Consider the following 23585-nt stretch of genomic DNA (forward strand, 5'->3'; position numbering starts at 1 on the left):
AGCGTTTTAGTCGTATGCATGAAGTGTTTGATATGATCCCGCTGTATCGTGTTTTAGCAGTGTAACAGTTATATAATCCCTGCATCTGTCACACTTTGGCTGAGGTTCAGTTTCAGTTTGAGGAATGCTGCTCCTGACTTGTTGACATGTAGGTCTCTGTGCATGCGTACTGTGTTTGCAGTGTACTCAAGAGTTGCAGAGTCATGTTGATGCATAAATTCCTGCCCTCCACCTTCTCCACCTCCACCGCAGCCTTTGGAAATGTGCCCTCGGCGACGCAGAGCAGCGACACTTCTCAGCTTCGCGCACTGAGACTTTTAATGTGAAGAGATTTGCTTGTTTCCTGACAGGGCGGAGATCTTCAGCCAGCAGCCGGGGAAGACCTCCTGCAGGCGGACAACTCGCGCGGAAACTCCCCGAAGTGATTTCAGCGTTGTCCTCATGTGATTTGGAGTTTACCAGCTGCCGTTGACGTGTTGTTTGAGGTGAGTGGATGTGTTTTAACGTCAAAAAGAGTCGGTTTCATAAGCTGAGTGGACGCGCCCTTTGGAGAAATCACTGTAATAATCAAACGTTGCTGTCGCGTGAGATGTAACAGAGGCGCTCGTGACATTTGTTGTGTTACCACGTCGTAGCAACAGCAGTGTTTTTGTCCAGGATTAGCTAAAGCTATCCGGTTATTTACTGTCGACTATAGAGTTTGTTGCCTCAGTAGTGCGCAGACTCCTAAAGAGGAATTGAAACTTTTGGTGCTCATTGTGTTTCCTTCATGCTCTGTCATTCATATACTGAAAGTATGATGTTCATACAACATCCTCATTAAAAAGAACACCTTAAAGATCACATATAACTATCGGAATGTCTATTACAGAATATAATCGTTAATAATTAAAATCATTAGTCATTAAAAGTGAGAATTTGCTGCTTTTCTATTCCTTGTTTCATTATAATTGACAAGTATTGCAAACAAAACAAGCTACTGTGAGTTTTTAAAATAGTATAAAACTAACAAGAAATGCTATTGAAGAATATGATAATAAAAAACAAAGTTACAAAGTGCTTTGAAATGAAAAGAAAATTTTTAAAAAAAGCACGAACAAGATAGAAAATGGGGAAAAAATAGTATAAAAAGTAACAATAAATACTATGGAAGAATATAATAATAACTTTATCCATATAGCACTTTGAAAACAAAGTTACAAATTACTTTACAATCAAAACAATAATAAATCTAAACTATATGTACAAGACTGGAAATAAGATAAAATATTACTATATTTATTGATATAGTACCTTATCAAGCAAAGTAAAGTCTTTGGGTTCAAGACTGTATGTCTGACTAAACAATTAATGTAAATATATCAACTTGGGTTATGTAATCTGTTTAGCCTACATTTTATAAAACAAACAATTAATTAGTTAATTTAAAACAAAAAATATTTAAAACAAAGAGGCAGTTGATAATTAAAATAATTATCATTGTGGCATTTTGAATAACTTACACTTCAATAAGACTATAAGACTAGACTAACTTTCTTTATTTTTTGGTTGCATTGCAAGGGTCAATACATGATCAATTCAGTGTGATGTGCTCCCAAATATTTGTGTGAAAACTTTATTTAAACCTCAGATAAGGAAGGAATTTTCCTTTGTTAAGGTTAGTATTTCTGATATGGTGAGTTTGTGGTCAGGAGGCAACCATGGGCTTTTTTAAAGGAACACTTCACTTCCAAAATGATCATTTTAAGGAAAAGATCATGCTTTCAGTTAAATGTTAATCATAAAGGTAATAATAATAAATAAAAAAAACGCTGTTGTCGCTAAAAGTGGAAACTGCATTTCAAGCTTTGCTATTTTGGTGAAAAACAACAGAAATTAATTTTCCGTTAACCTCTTGCTGATTCATTAAGTATCAACATTTTTGCAACTTTTTAGATGATTTAATTAGCAACTTTTCTTTAATATGTTAACAGAAAATGCAATTTATCCTTCATTTAGTTTCTTCCAAAACATGTTTCAAATTAGCTGTATATAAATGTAATTTCAAGGAGACAGCTCTGCCCAAACACAATGCAGTGTGCCTGGGCAAGTGCATGCATCTGATCACTGCTTGTGTATTATCGAAGTGTTTTAAATACTGCCATTTTAGCCAGAATGTATGTATTTGGGAAGTACTGTGCATACGACCGGATAAATGAGTCTTGGTTTATACAACGGGTGCTGTGTTAGAGTTTGTGAACTGATGTTTTCATATGGTTTTGCTGTTAAACAGAGAGAGAAACAACGTTTTCTTCACATATTAAACATACTATGTAGTGAGTAACTGTTATAGAAATTATCATTTTGTGGGTGAAGTATTCCTTTAATTCCTCGTTCTCAAGTGTTATTTTAGGTCACGGTGTTTAGTGTGCAGCCCTCGGCAGAAGTTTTTAACCATCAAATGTCTTCAGATGAGGCTTTTTAATTCTCAAGTTCCCCAAATATCAGTAGCTGTATTGTTTAATATTCATAAAATGTAAACTAAAGAGTGCCTTTGTCATCAGAAATCTTTGACCCCATCAGGGCAGCTAACAGATGACAAGGCAGATGAGCTTGTTGCCACTGCTGTTATCAAATGTTGCAAAAGACGTGCAGTCATCACAGCTCAGCAGTTTTAGACAGCATATTGTCAAAGGTTAAGGGACGATGTCCTTATACAAAGTCCTGTATGTAGCATGTTGAGCGTTCAGGTCAAAGCTGACTGCACAAGCTGACGTGTTCCCAAACTGCTGTCAAACATCTGCCAACAGAAACAGTCTGTAAATGGTTAACTCTCCCTCTCTCTCTGCCTCTCTTGTTTCTTAGAAATTCAGCGCTAAGCCAGGCCTTGGATTCATGAAAGAAAAAAAGTCTTGAAACCAAAATTGGTGAGTCACTATGATTTGGTTCTTCTGTTTTCTATAATTCTGTTATCCTCTTTGTTTTAGTGCCTCAAATGTACAAATTCCATCTGATAGATACCGCAAATCTTTTCAAAAACTCAATCAAAGATGCATTTTTATCAATGAAGCCTTCCAAACAACCCCCTGAGAAACAAATTTGCCCAAACCAAACAGCACCACCACCTACTGTGTTAACAGTCAGGACCTTGGTCAAACAAGCATTGATAGTTGAAATCAATAAACTGGTCAGAACTTGTGTCACAGTGTTCACACAGTGTTCCTGCAGGCTTGAGCAAAGCTTTATATAGTAGCCGAGCTCTGCGGTCTGTGTTTACTGTACAGTCATTCACTGTTAACCCCCTTAAAGCCTGATCAGGAGAGTCGGACAGGCCGATATATCCAAGAAAGAACAATGGCCCTTTATGGAAAACTGAGCCGTACTGTATTAGCGACTCTCACTCCCTGTTAAATCTTCCTTCAGCTAAATCTAATGTTGTTCTAGTCCCGCCATCTCCCACTTTGTTTTTCACTCCCTTGCTAACAGTATGTTGTCCTCAAAATCTCTCTCCCTCTGCATCACTCTCCCTCCCTCTCTGTCTCACACTTTTGGTCATATGACCAGCAAACAGGCCAACCGACTGTAGGGCGAGAGGTGAGGGAACAGATTTGATTGTGCAACCTCTGCAAAGCTGCAAACCAGCAGTAACCTTCCTCTGCTTTGCTCAGTAAAACACAGTTTCTAAGAGATGCTTGTACAGAAAAACAAATAATGGTCATAAAATCAGTTGTTTAAAGTGTGTTGTTGTGGTTCTCAGAGGGCCAGAGTAGGTTTGTCACGAGTAAGATCAGGGTTTGTCTCTTTCGTGCTAAAAAAGGGCTCTGCACTTATTGATTTGAAGGCTTTCTACATACATAAATACTCTCTAGCTAAGAGGCGGCATAGCAGAAGTATTTTCTCACTCTACAACTCAAGAGCTGATTTGTTCTGCCTCAAAACCGTAGCAGCGAGTGACAGTCTGTGGAATGCAGATATTTCATGTTTGCTAGATATGCTCTGCTGCGCTGTGCAAAGACACAAGTTAAACTTTATATTGTGAAGTTTGTAGGTCATTCTCAAGCATTGCAGTAAAATAACTCAAATCAGTAACAGAAAAATACTCTGTTTTTTTTGTTTGTTTGTTTTTTTAACCTTACACATGATTCTGGTGTCCACCAGGGCTGGAGCTGAGGGGGGGCTTCTTGGGGTCCAGCCCAGAGTGTTTTCTAAAAAGACCCAAATCAGTGCTGTTCGCTAAAAGAAATCTAATGTAATCTTTGAATCTTTGCAAATCTTTGTCTTACAGCGTACTAAAGACCACATTTATTTATGTTGTTGGGGATCCTTAATTTGCAGTTAGAGCAGCTCAGATTATTATGGCACGCATTCAAATGTAGCAGATTTGTCAGCTAAGCGTTCATTCTGTGAACTCTACACCAGCATAGTTAAAGGTTTCAGGATTAGTAATGCTGTTAACGCCACACTAACGCCACACTCCTCCCTGTTATGTAGCTGAAAAATAGTAACATCAGTTTCAGAATCATTTTGACAGAACAATTCGATACAAAAGATAGAAGGGAAGGCTCGACAGGATGGTTTTATTTATTGCAACTATCATGTTTTTTCACTAATGATGTGCCGATTTTAAGGCATTTTGTATCTCAAATTGCATGTAAGATAGGGCATATAGCTGCCATAATTGGGGGGCAGTCTGGTTCTGCCCCGATATGCTACATACACCTCATGCTTTAAACATATAGCGGAATTTGTCCTCCATTTTTCTACATGCGTTTTGATCATGTGAGGCACAGTGCTCAAAGATATAGTCCCCCTCAAAGAAACAACTTGACATTTTTTTTATACTAAAGTAGATATGGTAGCTGCCAGAAGTTTTTATGCAAAGCTAAAATAAGCTTCCAGGCGTTGGTTAATTCGCAGACATGAGTGCTGTTAATCCTCCATCTACCTCTTGGCAAGACAGTGAATGAGCATATTTATCAGAATGTCAAACTATACTTCAGAAAAACAACAAAAACAAACCAAAGATCAGCTGATGCATTTGATATTTGTTCTAATGTTAATTGTATATCCTAAAAAATCAGCATCAGTCATAGGCTGTGGTTATTAGTTGACATTTGTCTGTATGCTAAATGTACAGAGGCTTGTTAATTAGTGCTTTGTTTGAGACAGTACACCATTTATATCCATATGCAGTGATTACATTAGTTTTCTCTCTGTAACTGTGTGTAATTATTAATGTCTTTCAATGAAAAATAACTCACTTACATGTAATATTTATTTATATTTTAGAATTACTGGCAATAAAGTAGAAATACGATTCTTAAGATGTAATAAGAAACACTAAAATAAGTAAGTTTCTAAATGGTTGTTTGCTTTTAATTCACTGATCTCCTCTGACGTAACATGCAGATAATTGTGGTTTATTCTTTTCTTGACATTCATTAAATGACGAGTGACGGTCAAACAGGTTCCAGTCAGGACATAGTGACACAGTCCCTGATGCAAGGGAGTGGTTTTATTTCTTTACTTCTTTAGATGAATTGAATGTGATTTAGGGAAACAGTGGTTGGTCAACGACATCTTTGTCTGGTAGGATTTCATTCATTCATACCTTGTGAGGCTTTAAATAGAGTGGATGTATATTTTGGATATGTCTAACAGCTGGCTGGTGTCTGCAGAGTCTCAGTCACTCTGCTGTGACTCACACACTTTGACCATGACTATTAACAGTTTTCTGTTCAGCTGAGCTTTTTAAAGAAGAGAGGAAGGAAAAGAGTTTGAACTGGTCCTGACTGACAAATTATTAAGCTTATATTTGAAGGGTGGAACAAGCTCTTTGACATTGTGTCATCTAAGGCTACAACTGCTGATTATTTTTCATTAATCTGCTGGCTGTTTTTTTTTTTTTTCAATTAATAGATTAATCATTAGTCTCAAAGGGCATTTTAAATATTAGCTACAGTTGATAAGCACTTTGCCCTCACATTGGCAATGTTGTTCAGTACCCGAGTACATGTGTCATCTTCTGTGTGAATTTTGTTGTGCTGCAGTGTAGAAAAGGGCGTGGCAGACAGACACTGCCGTCCTGGGGTCCATCATCGGCTGGGGTTTTCATACTAAGTGGTTGCGCCACTTCCCACCATTGGACTCTTGATGGGCGTGGCATATTAGCTGTCTGCTCTGATTTTTGTCTTAACCAACATGGTGGCTCGCTTTACAACTTTTTCTTACATTACTAAAGTAGGTCACGAAAGTGTTTATAAAAACAATTTAGCTGACAAATAAGATATGCAATTGCTGAGCCTATCAACAGTTAATGACCAAAACTGTACTGTGACAGATCCTGTGGACACCTACAGTACCTGAGGACAGATCTGGGTCTGTCAGTGCGTGGTGCACCACCGTTAAAAACTTGTCGTAGTCGCATTAAACAATAGTCCACCACTGTATTATGGCCCAGTTGCATACTGCACAGGAGTACACATGAACAGTACTAGAGCCACCTTTTCACTTTGCCTCAGGCACGGATTGGTGCACCGCACACTCATGTACACAGTATTTAAACTGGTCAAACAAACTGAACCTGAGGGTCAAGTGTAGTGTGATCCAGGCCATGATTCATGATGTAAAAGCCTCTTCAAACAAACAGAATTGACATCATTACATGTCTTGTTTTGTCTTACTAATAATCCAACACCCCGCCCGAAATTATTCAGTTTGCTGTAATGTAAGACTAAGAAAAGCACTTGAGAATCTGAAACCATCAAATGTTTGGCATTTAAGCTTAAATGGTTATCAAAATAGTAGGTTAACTTTCTTTCAGTCATCTTATTGATTAATTCTTCTGATACTGATTGCTCTACCATGATACTGATTAATAAAAGGTTTCTGGTACATCATAGAAATTCTATAGACACATTAATGGATTAATAAACAGGCCCAAAGTGTCAGGGGGCATCCTGGCCTTCACCTGCAAAATGTCACTGGTAGAGACACCTATAGACCACAAGGAGACTCATGGTGACCACAAAGAGACATAAAACAACCACAAAGAGAAACAAAAAAGCACACAGAGACACAACATCCACTAGAAAGTGATGCAAAAAGAGGTGATGGGGCCCTCTGCATGTCTGTGTCCAGGAGTCCACTGTCTCATAATTCGCCACAATAACATATACACCAAATTATAATATTAATTACAATATTTGAAAGAGGTACCATTTTTCCTAGTTCAGCCTAAACTTTTCTATATCTCTTAGTTTCCATATTAGAAAATGTATTTAATCAGATATTTAGAAATGAAATAAGATAAAATTGTTAGAGCATTTAGTCCAGATTATCTGTTTACAGATTGAACATGAGAATATTTCACTTTAAGAAAATCTTTTCTTGAATAAACCAGACTGAAAACACAAAGACCGTTTCCTCAGGGCGAAAGCTGTGGTATAAAGCAGTTCAACAGAGTACGTCTTTTTCTGTTTCAGCAGCAAGGAAGTGAAACTTGGGAGTGTGTGACGCTCACACACTCACACACATTCATACACGAGGGAAAAACATCATATTCACGTGAGATTTTGATTCCTTTGGCTTCTTTTCAAACCACTAAAATTATCTCTAACTTGATTTGTTTTTTCTTCTTTTTGCAGGACTAGCATCACAACAGAAGAAATCCCTGCCAGGATACATCCGATTGTGCAGTTACACACATTTGCACCGCACTTCCGTATTTTTTCTGAAACCTGTGAAATGGGGACCAACAGTGATTTAATCATCATGGTTTGAGTCGCGCTTTTGCAGCTGTCCGATCCCGATTCAGAGGCTGTCAGTCATGTTGGAGCCTGGATCTGTGAATGAGGGAGTATTATGTGGTTCACCGTCAGTCTGCAAGTTTGTTTACCCGCCGTGTTTGTGCAGAGAAACATATGATCTGAACGTATTTTATGTGGCGACTGGATTTTTCTCTGGATTGCTCGCTCTGCCTGCTGACTGTGGCCGGGAATGGATAGTACCATTGCAATGTCCACATTCCTAATTTCTTGGGAAAAGTCCACTAACTGAACAGACTTTTGTGTTAACTTTGAGGCAAAATGGAGGAACTCCGGACATCTGCTCACTGGAGCCTTAACAAAGACCAAAGGAATTTCCTCTCTTAAGAGTCTGACCCCAATGGGATAAGAACTGAAAACTGTGAAAGACTAAGACTGAACAGGTAATCACTCAAACAAATCTGGAGTACCTCTCACCCAGAATGCATTGCCCTATGAGGAAGAAACGTCCCACACGTGAGTCTGATTTCTCGACTATCGCTGTGCCCGCGATGCACGGGTCCGGGTATGTTGACTACACGGTCGAGACCCACGCTTCCAAATCCTTCGCCGTCATGGAGGAATTCAGGCGGCAGGAGATGCTGTGTGACCTGGTGCTGCATGTCACATACAAGGAGCGGACAGTGGACTTCAAGGTGAAGAATCCTCTAAATTAAATGAATGGTTTCGGGCCTTGTAGAGGGACAATTATTTCACAGTTTGTGTAAAAATAACAAATTTACTATGTTCTATGTATTATAAGTACTAGCAGAAACTGACTAAGTGAAGTAAGAGACAAGTCCAGTCTCAGAAGCAGTGAGTCCAAATTAGTGAAGGCACCAATAAATCATATTGTGCCAACCCTTTAGATTACAGTACATATACAGTATTATTCTTCACAATTTGCAGTGTATTTTTTACACTTTATGTGTACCAGTATAGTGCATACCCATGCATGCATGTAGGGACAAAAAAGGGTGATGCACATAACTTGATTATAAGCTTATGAGATTTTTCCATTGGATTTTGGATTATTGCAGAAAATAAGCTCTATAGCAAACAGATGTTTATGATACTTGCACGTTTTGTTCAGTAAGATAATCTTCACCAGTGAATGCCACTTTTGTGATTTTTGAAGTGTAAATGCAGTAGTCAAATGTGAAAAGCTAACATTAGGCTATAAACAAACCTCATGTCTTCAGTGTTGCCACTTCAACAAGGATCTACGTAAAGCCGTGTACGGCGGGATGATGTTCTGTCGTCTCATACAGCCACCTGCTAGCAACTGTCTTTTTATGACATGTAAAAGCCTCGAATTCACAAGTGGGATATTTACTGACATTTTATGTCATAACAAAATGTGAGAGTCTCATAACCTTTTGGCTTCTAACCAAAAACTCGTTAAAAAAGAGACTTTGAGATGAGGGTTTACTCATTTCTGCATTTTAGGACTCATTCCTGCAGCACGCTGTAGTGGATGCAGTTTTTCTTTATCATCACATGTATTTTTTCCAGGTGCACAAGGTGGTACTGGCCTCCTGTAGCCCATACTTCAGAGCCATGTTCACCAGCAGCTTCAAAGAGTGTCGCGCCTCGGAGGTCACCCTGCGCGATGTCTGCCCCCAGGTGGTGGGAAGACTTATTGACTTTGCCTACACCTCCCGCATCACAGTGGGAGAGAAGTGTGTGTTGCACGTTCTTTTGGGTGCTATGAGGTAAACGCACAGTGTTTAAACAGCAGCAAACAGACTTGATTTCTTAATTCTGATACTGCTGTGTTTTTTTTTTTTTTATCTTCCAGAATTTAACAAGTAATTGCAAAATCCTTTTAGCTAGAGAACATACAAAGTAATGAATTCTTCCTCCTTTCCCTGTTGTTTTCTACAAGGTATCAGATGGAGGACGTGGCGAAGGCGTGCTGCGATTTCCTCACTAAGCACCTGGAGCCTGCCAATGTTGTTGGCATCGCCCGTTTTGCTGAAGAGATTGGCTGCACGGAGCTGCATCAGCGAAGTCGAGAGTATATCAACACACACTTCAATGAGGTGAGGTGCAAATACAGAGAAAGCAAGCACAAGTTTTCCTTTAAAATACAATCACGTCAGGTTTTTATGATGCTTATTTTATTATCATTTGTGCTTTACGTGACACAAACATGTGACACACACAGTATATTTACTGAGCAAAGTGGAGGTGTTTTTCAGTGAGAAACACACAGCCTTAAACATGCTCTTGCCATGTTGTTCTCACATGGCAAAAAGAAGAAAACCACTGAAAATGTTGTAGTGATCTCCACCAAAATCAGTGACTCTGTACCATGCAGGAATACGCATGTACACAACATCTCCCTGAAGGAGCTCCAGGACCACGGCGTTAGAAACATGCTCGTGGTCATTCTGGTGATTCCACGCAATATTTAGCAGGACTCTCTGGTTGTTCTTGTGCAATGCTGCACCCATGTGATAGCCTATCCGTCCATCCATAGTGTTGAACCTGAAGAAGTAGACACCACTGACGGGGGCTGTGAAGTAACCTGTATTGATGCACAAAGAAACATACAGAGAGCTTCATGAAATTTGCCAGTTAGTCTCTAAAATTATTCTTTTCTCTCAAGCATGTCATGTAGAAATAACATATTTGAGCAATACACATTCACACAAACACTTACCTGTGTAGGCGTTGTAGGCATTGCCCACATTCGTGATGATTTTGGGGTAGATCAGTGTAGTTTCAATATTGAAGGGTCCCACTATTCCAGTCAAAGCTGCAGAAAAGGCAACTTTGGGTCCATCTGTTTAAAAAAAAAAGAAGCATGAAACATACGTGCAGCACTTGTTCGTTATTTATTAACTGTTCACGTTAGGTCACACCAGGGGATAGTTGTGCCCCCATAGTTGACAGCTGGATTGGTCTGACTAAAATACAGGATAATCAGATGAATTTCAGTGAGGTTATTATATATTACATATATACATATTAATTCCTGTTGTTACCTGCCAGCTTTTTTGCCGTTTCCTCTGCCTGCTCTTTGTACTGAAGTAACATTGTCTTGGTCACATCAAGCTCTGCTCGTAGATCCTCAACTGCGTTCTCCTGAGCTCGTATTTTCCCTTCGCTCGCTGCCACTTTCCTCTCCATCAACTTCAGCTCCTCCACTGTGGCTCTCAGTGCTCCCAGCTCAGCACTGATGTCAGACTGGGAAGCTGACTCTGCTTGATCTAAAGCCCCTGACAGCCAAAGGGTCAGCAGCAAAACTTGAGCACATTTCATACTGTCTTTAGATCTTATAGAAGTTGATTGATTTTTACAAAGGCAGTTTGGGCAGTCACCAATTAAGCTGCAGAGCATGACCGTTTATATGCATTTTTTAAGCACACCTGATTCGTCACGCCTTCACATCAGCACATCTCATTGGTTAGTACTCTGATATATCATTGATACTAAACATGTCTCATCACATGCTGTGCTCATGTGATATGATAACTGTGGGAGCAGTAAAGCTGCAGTGTTTAATGGTTACCTGAACCAAGGACAGGGAATTTGGCACTTTGGTTTGATCACAGCACCAGTACTTTTAGGCAGCTTTCCTCTTTCCCTGTTGCTGTTTATAAAATCATGGCCACTACTTTTGTAGGCATGTGAATGCTCCTTCTGTGTTTGTCTTATCTATAAACCCTGACTCTGACAGCTGCCTACCAGCTCACTTTAATCACTGAATAATATTGTGACTTAAAAAGATATCCACGTAAGAAAATACAATCTGAAATGTGCATATTCAGTAGTCAGTGTGTCTTTATCTTGTTTTGCTCTTGTGTCCCTCCGTCCTAGGTCACTAAGGAAGACGAGTTCTTCAGTCTCTCTCACTGCCAGCTGCTGGAGCTCATCAGTCAGGACAGTCTCAAGGTGCTCTGTGAGTCTGAGGTGTGTGGCGTTAAAAGACCTAATTAAAAACTGACTGACAAGCATGTTAGGAACATATCGCAAATATTGTATCTTCTGCCTTTTTCCGAAACCCCTGTTTTCATCTCATAACTTCAGTTATTTTTATGATTTGGGTCAAAATGTAAGAATAGTTCTGTATATTGCAAAATTTCCTGACTATTCATGCATGTTTTTGTGAGCAACAGCTAAGTTATTAATCAGTGATGCAGGTCTTGTTTTTTTTAACAATCTGAAGTTTTACCACAGTCACAGAAAAGCTAGAAGTTAAGAAGTAATTGAGACATTCAAATTAAAATTTTGGTCTGAGGCAACATTAGAGTCATGATTTATGTTGTTTGTTTGTGTCTCATATTATCGTATGTGTCACCCAACAATCATCTCATGCTAAAAAGGTTAAATGTACCTCAAGAAATCTAAAGAAAATGCTATCAGTCCAAATTCTGATGGACAGTATTTTCATGTATATTGCAAACCAAATATTGAAATGTCTAAATAAATCCGCATTAGGTGTATAAGGCCTGCACAGACTGGGTGCGCTGGGATATGGAGGGTAGAGCGCAGTACCTGCATGCCCTCTTGAACGCAGTTCATATCTACGCCCTGCCTCCGAAGTTCCTTAAGAACCAGCTGCTGTCTTGCCCCATCCTCAGCAAGGTAAACTCTGCCTCACTTTGTTATATCTTGTTATTGAAGTTAGTCAAAGGATAAGAGTTGTGCTGGCTTGAAGATTAAAGGAATAGACCTTTTTTATTTTGTTTTTTTAGTTGGGGTACTTATCTATAGTCAGTATATTACATACAGTAGATTTCAGTCGGCATGCTCTCAGTTTGGAGAAGCAGACTGGAGTAAGACGTGGAAGCTAAGTAATGTAATGCTGTGGATAGGTTGTCAACAAAACATATTTTAGCCACCTAAAAAAATGAATATCAGTTTAAGTGTTGCCTATATTGGGAATATTTTTAACTGCTTTACCTTAACGTCAGACAGTGGTTTCCAGCATTAAAATGACGCCATTAATACCATTAATACCAGACTTCATTGAGAAAAACTGTTTTAACATTGCTAAACACAGGTGCTGCAGGTGTACCGTTGCCTTGATCAGTTACTTAGTTTGTGTTATTCTGTGACTTTGGCATTTAAAGGGGTTGTTTCCGATTCACCAAAGTCACACATTAACACTAACTAACTAACTAACTGATCAAAGCAGCAGTAAACCAGCAGCTCCTGTGTTCAGTGGGTTAAAATTACTGTTTTTGTCAAGGAGTGTGGTGGCTTTGACCAAAACATAGATGGGGGACTGAAGCCGCTAATGGCTGTCCTGTCGGAACGGGCTGTGTGACGAAAAGGTAAAGGGGTTAAAAATACTCTCAGTATAGCGTAGCGTTTAGGTGGCTAAAGTATGTTTTATTGCTGACCCCTCCACAGTATTACATTGCTTAGCTTCTGTGTCAGACTTCAGCCTGCTTCTCCAAACTCGGCGCATGCTGACTGACATCTATTGTATATAACCAGCAGACTATGAATAAGTGCTCTATACAACCCTCCTTCAAAAAATCTGAACTATCCCTTTAAAGGTATACTATGCAGGAAGTGAAATCCAACCCCAAATTCACCTTGCTATAATTGCACTTTTTTTGGCCCTGTGTTTGGCAATTATTATAGCTTCCTTTTGGATGCATGCTGCTTACACTCTGGCACCTGGTTAGTACATGTTTTTTAACCCTTGAACACCTGGATCAACATAAATTTTCCTGTGCTGCGTTCAGGTGCCTTTCATAAGCATTTAAACCTCTGAAACCTGAGCAGATCAGCTTGATTTCTTTCAAAAATATGGGATAATGAGCGACCTGGCAAGAAATGTCATGCAAATTGCAAAAAAAAAAAAAAGTAAAAGGTGACAAGTAAATGACCTGAAAATTAGCTGTGGGGATTACTAGTTATTATCAAAACAAATGCTCATAATTCTGTATTTAGTATTATGTTACAGAAAAAAATATTAACTTTAGCACTTTTTGTTTGCTTTGTGTTTTTATCTTTTATTATCTATTTATGCTCAGTTATCCTCTCTTTACAAGTTTTTATTTTCTGCCCTTTTTTTTGACTCTAGGCCATTTCCTGTAAGGACTTCCTGTCTAAAATCTTCCAGGATATGACTCTGAGGAAGCTTCCCCCTGCACCTAACCGTGGAACTCAACTCATCTATGTGGCCGGCGGGTACTTATCTCACATCTTCAGTAGCACACATATTGCACTCTAAAAACAAATTATTTGTGGTATATCAACAAAAAAATGAACGCAACAGTTTGTATCAATCTTTTTGAGTTATGACAACTTCTAATGAAATCATGCGCAACAAGCATCAAAAGCACTTTTAAGTAGTGTTTACTTAATAACTGATAGCAAAACACAAATTTTAAAGTAAGAAATGTAAATGTCCCGAACAAACAGTCTTAACCATCTGAATTTGTCTGTGCATTTTAATTAACATTTCATTACCTTACTACAATCTGAACTTTATTTTAAATCAATTAACACATAAATTTGAGTTTAAATTTCATGCAACACTAAGCAGATGTAATCATCAATATTGTGTCAACACAACTTATTAAAATGTTGTTTGCAATTTAAAAGGTTTATCTAACATGCAACAATTGCATGTAATTAGGCAGTGGTGACAGGTCCCCTGAATTACTTTTTAGAGTGTGTAAGACTCTGTAAGCTATAACAAAACATTTTGGGACCTATTACACAATATTAAGGTGCCTCATGGATACGGAAAGTATCTCATTCTGCCACCCAGTGGCTGTAAGGAGGTCGTCCACTCTGTGCTCCGTACAGAGTTGCTCTGCTCTCTGCAGTTCATGTATGCACCCTCTCATTTTATAAGCCCTTTGTTTATAAAGGCGAGCTGTTGACTTATTATCCTGTGTCATAAAGCACAGGTGGGCTTTAATCAACTGCTATTGTTTGCCCCAGTTAGTTTCCCTGATAACTTAAGATCCAGACATTCATGAGGTTTTGACCACCATATTATCCACAGAGGTCTCTTCTGCGCCAAAACAAACAAACCCGGTGATTTAAACCGCTCCCTATATAGATATAAAGACCTCATTGTAAGATAATGAAAATGCGACACTTCTTATTTTCAGGTGAATATGCACTGAAGAAAAAATACTTATTATATTATATTCCATTTCTGTCAATATATTCCCCTAAATCCTACACACTGGACCTGTAAGTCATTGGCCTCGGTTGTGTACTTTTTATGAATACATCTGAAATTGAGAGAACACATAGAGTGAACTTTCCATTTCTTCATCTCTATTCAGATACCAGCAGCATTCACTGGCAACCATGGAGGCGTATGATCCCAGGAGAAATGTGTGGCTAAAACTGACTGACATGGGGTCTGCGTGCAGCGGCCTGGGAGCGTGTACGCTGTTTGGACTGCTCTACACTGTAGGTTGCACCAGTTGTGTCATACAAACTTAAACCACCTATAACTCTTTAATGTCCCCACTAAGGAAACAGTAATGGATTTTTTTCTTTGCTTTTTTTTGATGTCATTGGGGCTAGATTGACAAAAATTCACGTTTTTTTCTCTTTTTTTTAAACAGTTAACCATTTTAAAAATTGTAAATTTATCTTAGCATCACTCCCTTCACCATAAAAAATTAACTGTTTGGTAGAGCATGTTTTTAAGAAATGATTTGGCCATTATTAGACTTTTGTTTTTTGTATAAAGTTGCATGTCATTTTTAATACTAACTTCCTCTTTGTTTCTAACTGAAAAGGCATACTATTTAATGATTTAAAAACTAGCAACATCACTTTTCTTGCGCTACTTTTAAAAGCCTTTCACAGGTTTAAATCTTTGAAACCTGAACAGATGGTTGTGATTTTTTTTTTTTTTTTCCAGAAAAACAAAAAAAATTTTTTAAAAAAATGTAAAAAGCTTGGGAAACATTTCTAGGGAAAAACTATTTATAATTGTCTTATAATAATTACATATTCAAATTTATATTACAGAATTATTATTAATTTTTAAGCACTTTTTTCTGGGTCATTTTCTCTTTTTTTAGCTTTTTCTTTCATACTTTTTAAAAAATTTTCTTGTACTTTTTACTAATTTCTTGCTAATTTTTGGTCATTTACTCTTTTCATTGCACATTGCCCTCTTCACCTGTTTCCCATGTTTCCCGTGAAATCAGGCCAGTTTGCTCAGGTTTTCAAAGGATTAAAGAGGCAGTGACGTCTAGTGGATTTTTTAGCATAATATACCTAATCCAGATAGTAAAGATAGCTCAATTAGGTTAACTTCAAAACATATAGTGACTCAAAATGTGGTCTACCAAACGGTTAAGCAGGACGTTGAAGGGATAAAAACACTGAGAGACTGAGAGTTTTGATTTCTGAATGACACTCGCAGACACATTTATATGTTATGATACAATATGATACGAGAAATACAAAACTGGGAATTACATTTAAACACTGATTTAGTTTGGTGCCACTGTGCCAGCACATTTCGTCATACATTTGATATTCAACACTGTAATCATTTAACCCAATTTCCTTCTTCCACCTGTCGATCCTGACTGGACTCATATTTGTTTTGAGAATTTAAAGAGCTCAAAATAATCTCTGTTCAGGTCGGTGGTAGGAACCTGTCGCTTCAAAACAACACAGAGTCAAGCTCCCTGTGCTGCTACAACCCGATGACCAACCAGTGGAGCCAGCGCGCCTCCCTCAACATCCCCAGGAACAGGGTCGGCGTGGGCGTGGTGGACGGCTGCATCTACGCCGTCGGGGGCTCCCAGGGCTCCACGCATCACAACACGGTGGAGAGGTGAGGCGAGGATTTATTTATTTAACTAGGCACTCGAGATGTAATTTGATTTTAATGACATCCTATTTACTGGGATGAATGTAATGAGCACGGATTTCCTCCTCCCTATGCACACATTCCTAGATTAAGTGCATTTACCTCAGCACAAGTATGGATAATGGCACGAGAGACATGAAATGAATAGCTGCCATTCAACCTAAGAAGTTTGCAGGTATTCCTCTTAGCTTAATTAGACAACAACTCGGGCTCTTTCAGAAACATGTTGAGACACACTTCCCAGGAATGCCGATCTGGTCGGGAAAGCTTTGCATCCTTGTTGCTGCCGCGCAGGGAGGAGTTTAAATGCTGTTACAAATCACTTTTAATCAATTCATAACAAGCCAAATGAAAGTTTCTTTTGATACTATTAGGTTGTTTTTTTAAATGTGCTTCAAATGTAACATTATTTTTATCTTTAAGGGTATAGATTTCTAAAAGATGCCGGTCACAAGAGAATTATTAGAACTCATCAGACGCCACTTGGAAGTGTCTTCATGAAAAGCTGCTCAATATAATGAAAGATGATAAAACTATTGAAATGAAAACTCAGTGATCAAAGGAAATTAAAGCATTTATAGTAACAATGGCAGAGAAAAGAAAAGGCTCCGCTCTTGCCTCCCAAATGAATCCAACCAACAGGGAGCTGTACCTTCTTGTTCGAGAGTGCTAAATTGAGATTATGTTTTGTTATTTATCTTTTAAATTTGCCTCGCTGCATGCTGTAATTTCAGGGTTCAGAGCGCGGGGTCAGTTGCGGCACGTTGCCCTAAGAAGTGACTTGAATTTAGTGCTTTTCTTAAAGGCAGTTTGCCAATGTTTGAGGACAAGTGATGTAACGTCAGCCACCCTCTTATCAGCCGTTTATATACACGCAGTGCCAAGAACTGATTTAATCATTAACCAGTGAACAACATGCAGTCCGACCTGCATCATCGTGACTCAGGTCTTTGTTGTTGTTGTATCTCGCATTATTTGCATTTTACGTTTCCAGTGTTAAAGGAATAGTTTTGCATCCAGGGAAATATTTGCTTTTTCCTCGACAGCTGGATCCGAGGACTAATATAATATGTAGAGTAATATGGAGTAATACGTATATGACCATCTGCTGGATTGAGTTAGGAGCCGAGCGGCAGCATTTTGGACAGTTTGTAAGCGGTGTGATGAGGATTTGTTCAGTCTAATCATGAGAGGCCATGTGATGCAGAAGAGCAACGTTGTGTGTGTATTCGACATTGAAAACAAAGAATCAAACCGATGAACCTGTAAACAATCCAGGTAATCACTTCAGTACTGTCAATATAGCCTACGCTTCCACGCCAACCATAAAAACCTGCATCATCACCTTGCAAAAATCAACACAATGATGCTAGTACGCAACCAAACGCTACAAAGCCAGTCTCTTAAGCAGGTTTTTTTAAAAACCCACTCATTCCCCATGAATCTTAGTGGTTACAGGTGTTGAACAGTGCCAGGCTAGCTGTTCCCCCTCCATCCCGTCCTCATGCTAAGCAAAGATAACCGTCTCGTGACTGTATTTAACGTACAGACATGAGTTTGGAATCGGTCTCCTCATCTAACTCTCAACAAGAAAGCAAAAAGCCTATTATGGGAAACCTGTAAACCACATGTTAAATAACAGGATGAGATTAGATCAATTTGACCTCTTTTTTTTATCTTGGCTTTAAAAACACCTAGAATAGACACATATACAAAATATACGAAATATGGCTCACATAGCAGATATAAACATCAACCATCATACTCAGATATATTTCGTCCATAGAGGTATCAGAGACACCGGCAACCACTGGAGTCTGGCTTTTATGCTTTCCATCAAATAAATATTTCTTAAACTTTTCCTCCATTGTTGTACAGTTGGTGGCTTTTCTTTCCTCCACAACACTGTAATCATTTTTTTGCAATCAACAGCAACACCCCAAGTAAATATGGCTGTTTTTTATACTTAATATGGAAATGTGGGTATGATCTTTAATCTTCCCACAATTTCTCCAGCATAGTGCTGATGTTTTTCTGTGTCTCGCAAACACAAAATGAGTCTAAAATACTCTCATTTTAGGTTAATTGGAGCTTTAAACCCTTTTTTAAATTAACTCTGAGGATAGAGTGATAACCTAACTGTTCCACAGACGTCTACAGGATGCAGGCTACAGCATCGTGTGGACTTTCTCGTCTCTGCCTGCTCTCAGCGGTGTTACAACCTCTTCGGCTTCAAATAAAGCTTGTCAATAGTTGCCAAACATGGTTGCCAGCTTAACCTAATCCACTTAAAGTTGACTGGCTCGTGTAGATTTAGGAGGCTGCTTCACACGGCCGCTGCTCTGTTGATCACTTCACGTTTTGCGGCACTGATACGCTTATTTTAATTATTTTAATTTACAAACGTGACAACATTAGGAGCTGTCAACAGATTATCACACTGACTGCACGACCTGTGTTTGGTTTACAGGTGGGATCCCGAATCTAATCGCTGGTCTTTTGTTTGCCCGATGTCGGTGGCTCGTCTTGGTGCCGGAGTAGCGGCGTGTGGGGGGGCTCTGTATGTGGTCGGGGGATATGATGGGCAGAGCCGCTGGAACACTGTGGAGAAATACCAGCCGGACACAAACACCTGGCAGCAGCTGGCGCCCATGAGCACTGTACGCAGCGGACTGGGTGAGTGTGTTTACACTCTTGTCTTTATCAGAGCTAATCGGAATAAATGAATGAGACACTATGTATTGATTAGAGAGTTTAAGATGTACTGGTAGGCAGATTATGAGCTGTAGGTCAGATTATGAGCTGTAGGTCAGATTATGAGCTGTAGAGCAGATTATGAGCTGTAGGTCAGATTATGAGCTGTAGGGCAGATTATGAGCTGTAGGCAGCAGGTCGAGCTGTTTTTATGCTAAGCTAAGCTAACGTCTCCTGACTGGAGCTTCATTTTTTTTTATGCACAGATGTTGAATGTGGTGTCAATCTTCTCATCTAACTTTACGCAAGAATAAGCTTTTTTAGAAAAATAATTGATTTTTGTGCTAAAATATGCAAACTGACTGCTGGTTCCAGCTGCGTTTTTACTATGCATAGTTTAAAAAAAAATAATTTTCTATTTGCATATACACATGTACAGAAGGGGCAGAGATTAAAAAACACATGCAGGAGAGGTAGAAAGACAAAAATGGCTCGTGGAGATACCTCCCCTATTAAATAAATATAGTCATTCATAAAAAGTTAAAAACAAAGATTACATAATTGATACAATTGTCAAGACTAAGCACTAATACAAATTTGATACAAATGTGCCAATGACAAAAAGTTTGTACTCACAAAGTTAAATGCAGTTACACATGAATCAGTGAAGTGCAAATAGAGTCATTTTCACCTTCACTGATCCTCTCATTTAAGCCCTGTTTATAGTTTATACTGTAGCTCTGTGTACGTGTGCAAGTCAACTGCAAGTCCATTCAGTCCTATGAGAACCGGGATCTCCGATGTGTTTGTGAAACTCCTCCTTCCTTTTTTTTTTTTCACAGTCTACAATTTGCCTCAAGTCTGTTGAAAGGATGTATTGTTTGCAGATTTTGGACAGACCTTATGCATTTTGCCACAGGAGATTAGCATAAAATTGAATTAGTTAACACACTGATGAATATAATATAGCTTTATTCATACATTTTATCTAACGGACTGCACTTAATTATTATCAGCATTTTTTATATGTATATATCATGACGATCCTCCCTGGAGTTGCAAATGTTTTCTCCTGAGCCTCCCTGAGTGACAGCTGGAAATGCATGACCCTCCCTCCACCATAAACAGTCATATTTGCAGTCTCTGGCTATCATAAATGGTGTGATTTTATAGATTTCTGAAGTAAACTTGCCTTTGATTGATTGATTAGTTGATATATTCACCCCAACCCCAATCACAAAACATACCTCCCTCCCCAGTGCTTAAAAAATCATTTGAAGTGCCTCCTCCGTTTTGCACCACCCCCTCCCCTCTCATTAATAATGAACAGTCCCAGAATAAAAACTTTGGCAGCAAGTTTAGCTGGTTAACATTGATAGCATGTCAGCTGTGTAACATAAAGAGTGAATGCTTAGTGGTTCAAAATATTTTACAGACTGGCTTCACACCTGAAAACCTCCTCACGTACTGGTGTCCATGCGTTATTTGTTCTGTTTTTTGTTTCTGTACAACTCCATGCTCATATTCCACAAGACTGGACGTTGGAAACACTCAAAATTAACTGTTCTGCCATCCCGTAAATAATACGGAAACATGGACACAGAACAACCTGTAGAAAGGAGGTGTAACTCTCGGCAAGAGCATGAATATGTCATTTTGTCACTAATATGCTGAACTACTCCTTTAACTTCCCTCTCTGTGTCGTTATAGGGTTGGTGTGTGTGAACTCTCACCTGTACGCAATAGGAGGTTATGATGGGCGGAACCAGCTGTGTACTGTGGAGCGTTACAATATAGCAAGAAACCAATGGGAGCCCCGAGCCTCCATGCAGTACTGCCGCAGTGCACACGGAGTCACAGTCCACCAGGGACGCATCTTTGTCCTCGGTCAGTTACATGTCTTATTGAAATCTGACAAAATTTAATCATTACGTTTTATTTAGTATGTTTTCTTGAGGGTATAATCACCTAAAAATAAGACATTTTCCTCGTCCATGGAGTCCGTCATATTGCACTGCCATGTTTCTTCAGTAGCCCAGAAGGGACAAACCACACTCTGTCTCTAGACAGGGCTACAGATGGACATGAAGTCAGAAGTAAAAGTGTAAAAATATATGAACCATGATCTTTTAATAACATTAATAATTTGGCTCATCGCAGTTTTTTTTTTTTTTTTTTAAGCATTTTTTTTTTTTTTTTTTTTCGTTTTTGGTTTTTACTGCTTTTTTTCTGCTATTTTTTCCACATTATTATCATTATTTAATTTCACCACATTTCTTCTATTTTTTAACTTTTCTTTTTTTACCCTATTTTTTTCTTTGTGTGTGTTGCTGCCCGGTATTATAGAATATAGTTTTTGTTGATAAAGCTTGTATTGATTACTATTGATTGTTTAAAGTTAGGCCTGTTTCTGTCGGTGTCGTCACAGTTTTCACATTAACTTTGTTATGTAATTAAGCCCATTGCACTTTTTGTATTCTTGCACATTTGAGTGTGCAGTCACTACCTCAAACACTTGTTTTATTTTCGTGTTTAAAAGGAGTTTCAGTTGGTAATCAGTCTAGAGTATAAAAACCTTTTAGCCAAATTAGACAGTGTTTATGCATGTGGATGCAATAATAATACAGACTTGTTAAGTAATTATATAATTTTGATTAATTGTTACACAGGAGGGTCAGCAGGCTCAATGTGGCTCAATGAATTAGTGTAGTTAATTGGAGTAAAGCATGGTTCATATGTTAAGAGTAAACAGACGAGCAGCAGACAAATTAAATGTCAGATCAGGGAGAAATAAGCAGCATTCTTATTATTAGATGTTTTATTATTATTATTATTAAAGGGGATGCATTGGTAAATAAAGTCAATTGGAAATCACAAAGTAAAAAAGTCCTTAAAAAACAATTTTAATAATAATAACAATGGTAATAATAATTCAAAAGTTCTCTGATTGATTTATTAACAGCCCCGTTAAAACTTATTGTGTTTTTGTGTGTGTTCATCCAGGAGGCTTTAACCAGCACGGCTTCCTGTCCAGCGTTGAGTGTTACTGTCCGGACAGAAATGAATGGACGTGTGTTACCGACATGCCCGTCGGACGCAGCGGCATGGGCGTCGCTGTTACCATGGAGCCTTGTCCCGGCAGCCTGCCGGAGCCAGAGGAGGATGAGGAGGGAGCCACATGAAGATAAAAATCTGTCAAAGTCTCAAGAGTTGAATATGGATCTCAGTGTTGCTGCTTTTCAAGAGAGAGGTAAAGTGCATTCAACAAATAAACATTCCAACATGAAACTCTTAAAACGTCCCCGCTCTGCTGGAGAACTGCAGGTAAAGTTTGAATGTAAACGTCAAAGAGGAGGAATTTTATTTCTACACCTGCTCGGGGGACAAAGACACAGAAAACATCAAGGTGCTACAGGTGTAATCCCAAATAACAGTACTGTTTAATTATTATTCCTCAGATGTTTTTAATCTGTTAGTGTTATATTTGTGTCCTCTAATTCCTCACTGTGTCGTATCTCTACCTCTGTCTGCACTTTTCTGATTTCCTTATGTTGTGCCAATATAGTTTCACACAAAACTGCCATTTTTTTATTTTATTGATTTTTTTTGTGTGCACTCACCATATATTGTGTTTCTGGAAATAAACTAAATCAAATGTGTATTTCTGCCCCACATGCTCATCATTATAATTCCCCTACATCTCATACTGAACGCATTCATGTTAGTCAATCCGAGACATCGATATTTGTTTGAATTCGAGTTGTGACGTAGGGTGACCAAAATGTAATGTCAGGGCAGCGTCTAATGGGTAAAAAAAAGGATAGTTAAACGCACATCACGTATGTGCAAGGCTTTCAAATAACTTTCACCAGGGAAAAAAGCTAAACCTGCACACTTACTCCATACCACACAAGTCAAATGTTTGACCTGAAGATCCCGGCAGGATCGAAACGTCTTTAATAAACTTGTGTGGCACGGCGTAAGTGTGTAGGTTCACCTTTTTCCCCTCGGGACAGCGTCTAATCAACTTGAAGTAGAATACTGTTGACAAATAACATTATTTTGCAGGTTTTAAGTTGTGTTAAGTAAACAGAATCGTCTTCCAAACATCTCATGACGACGTCATCTTGATATGGATTAATGACATTTAGTGGTGAGGGTATGAAGACCAAAATCCAATTATTTTATCCTAAATATATTTGATATTCTTGGCATCCTGATTGTTTTTCAGTGACAGTCATTTCTTCGTTTTTTTTTTGTTTGTTTTTTGGGGATTTTTT

The 23585-nt window shown here is 38.6% G+C and overlaps 2 protein-coding genes across 2 annotated transcripts; one reads left to right on the top strand and one right to left on the bottom strand.

Moving 5' to 3' along the window:
• keap1a (kelch-like ECH-associated protein 1a) lies at positions 1–22966 on the top strand. Its single transcript, XM_042500696.1, has 14 exons — positions 1–148; positions 351–485; positions 2845–2906; positions 7626–8440; positions 9300–9499; positions 9673–9829; positions 11613–11705; positions 12234–12380; positions 13834–13940; positions 15056–15185; positions 16379–16575; positions 19082–19287; positions 21016–21192; positions 22309–22966. The coding sequence occupies exons 4-14, from the start codon at positions 8228–8230 to the stop codon at positions 22485–22487; spliced, it is 1806 nt and encodes a 601-aa protein (XP_042356630.1). The 5' UTR covers positions 1–148; positions 351–485; positions 2845–2906; positions 7626–8227; the 3' UTR covers positions 22488–22966.
• LOC121953531 (complement C1q-like protein 4) lies at positions 9892–11112 on the bottom strand. The gene is made up of 3 exons (XM_042500697.1): positions 10778–11112; positions 10453–10575; positions 9892–10317 (listed from the first exon to the last, which is right to left on the bottom strand). Exons 1-3 carry the CDS (start codon positions 11052–11054, stop codon positions 10031–10033), a joined length of 687 nt encoding a protein of 228 aa, XP_042356631.1. The 5' UTR covers positions 11055–11112; the 3' UTR covers positions 9892–10030.
• Positions 22967–23585: the final 619 nt, after the last annotated feature.

Source organism: Plectropomus leopardus, chromosome 14 (assembly GCF_008729295.1).
Source record: "Plectropomus leopardus isolate mb chromosome 14, YSFRI_Pleo_2.0, whole genome shotgun sequence".
In the NCBI taxonomy this organism is placed as follows: Eukaryota; Metazoa; Chordata; class Actinopteri; order Perciformes; family Serranidae; genus Plectropomus; species Plectropomus leopardus.

Bases quoted from the DNA above. Each gene is read 5' to 3' on its own strand.
- keap1a (XM_042500696.1), top strand. From the start codon at position 8,228: ATGCATTGCCCTATGAGGAAGAAACGTCCCACACGTGAGTCTGATTTC. The intron at 8,441-9,299 runs GTGAAGAATCCT...TATTTTTTCCAG, and splicing joins AGCGGACAGTGGACTTCAAG to GTGCACAAGGTGGTACTGGC. The intron at 12,381-13,833 runs GTAAACTCTGCC...TTTTGACTCTAG, and splicing joins CTTGCCCCATCCTCAGCAAG to GCCATTTCCTGTAAGGACTT.
- LOC121953531 (XM_042500697.1), bottom strand. From the start codon at position 11,054: ATGAAATGTGCTCAAGTTTTGCTGCTGACCCTTTGGCTGTCAGGGGCT. The intron at 10,576-10,777 runs GTAACAACAGGA...TTTTTTAAACAG, and splicing joins AACGGCAAAAAAGCTGGCAG to ATGGACCCAAAGTTGCCTTT. The intron at 10,318-10,452 runs GTAAGTGTTTGT...GCATCAATACAG, and splicing joins TGCCTACAACGCCTACACAG to GTTACTTCACAGCCCCCGTC.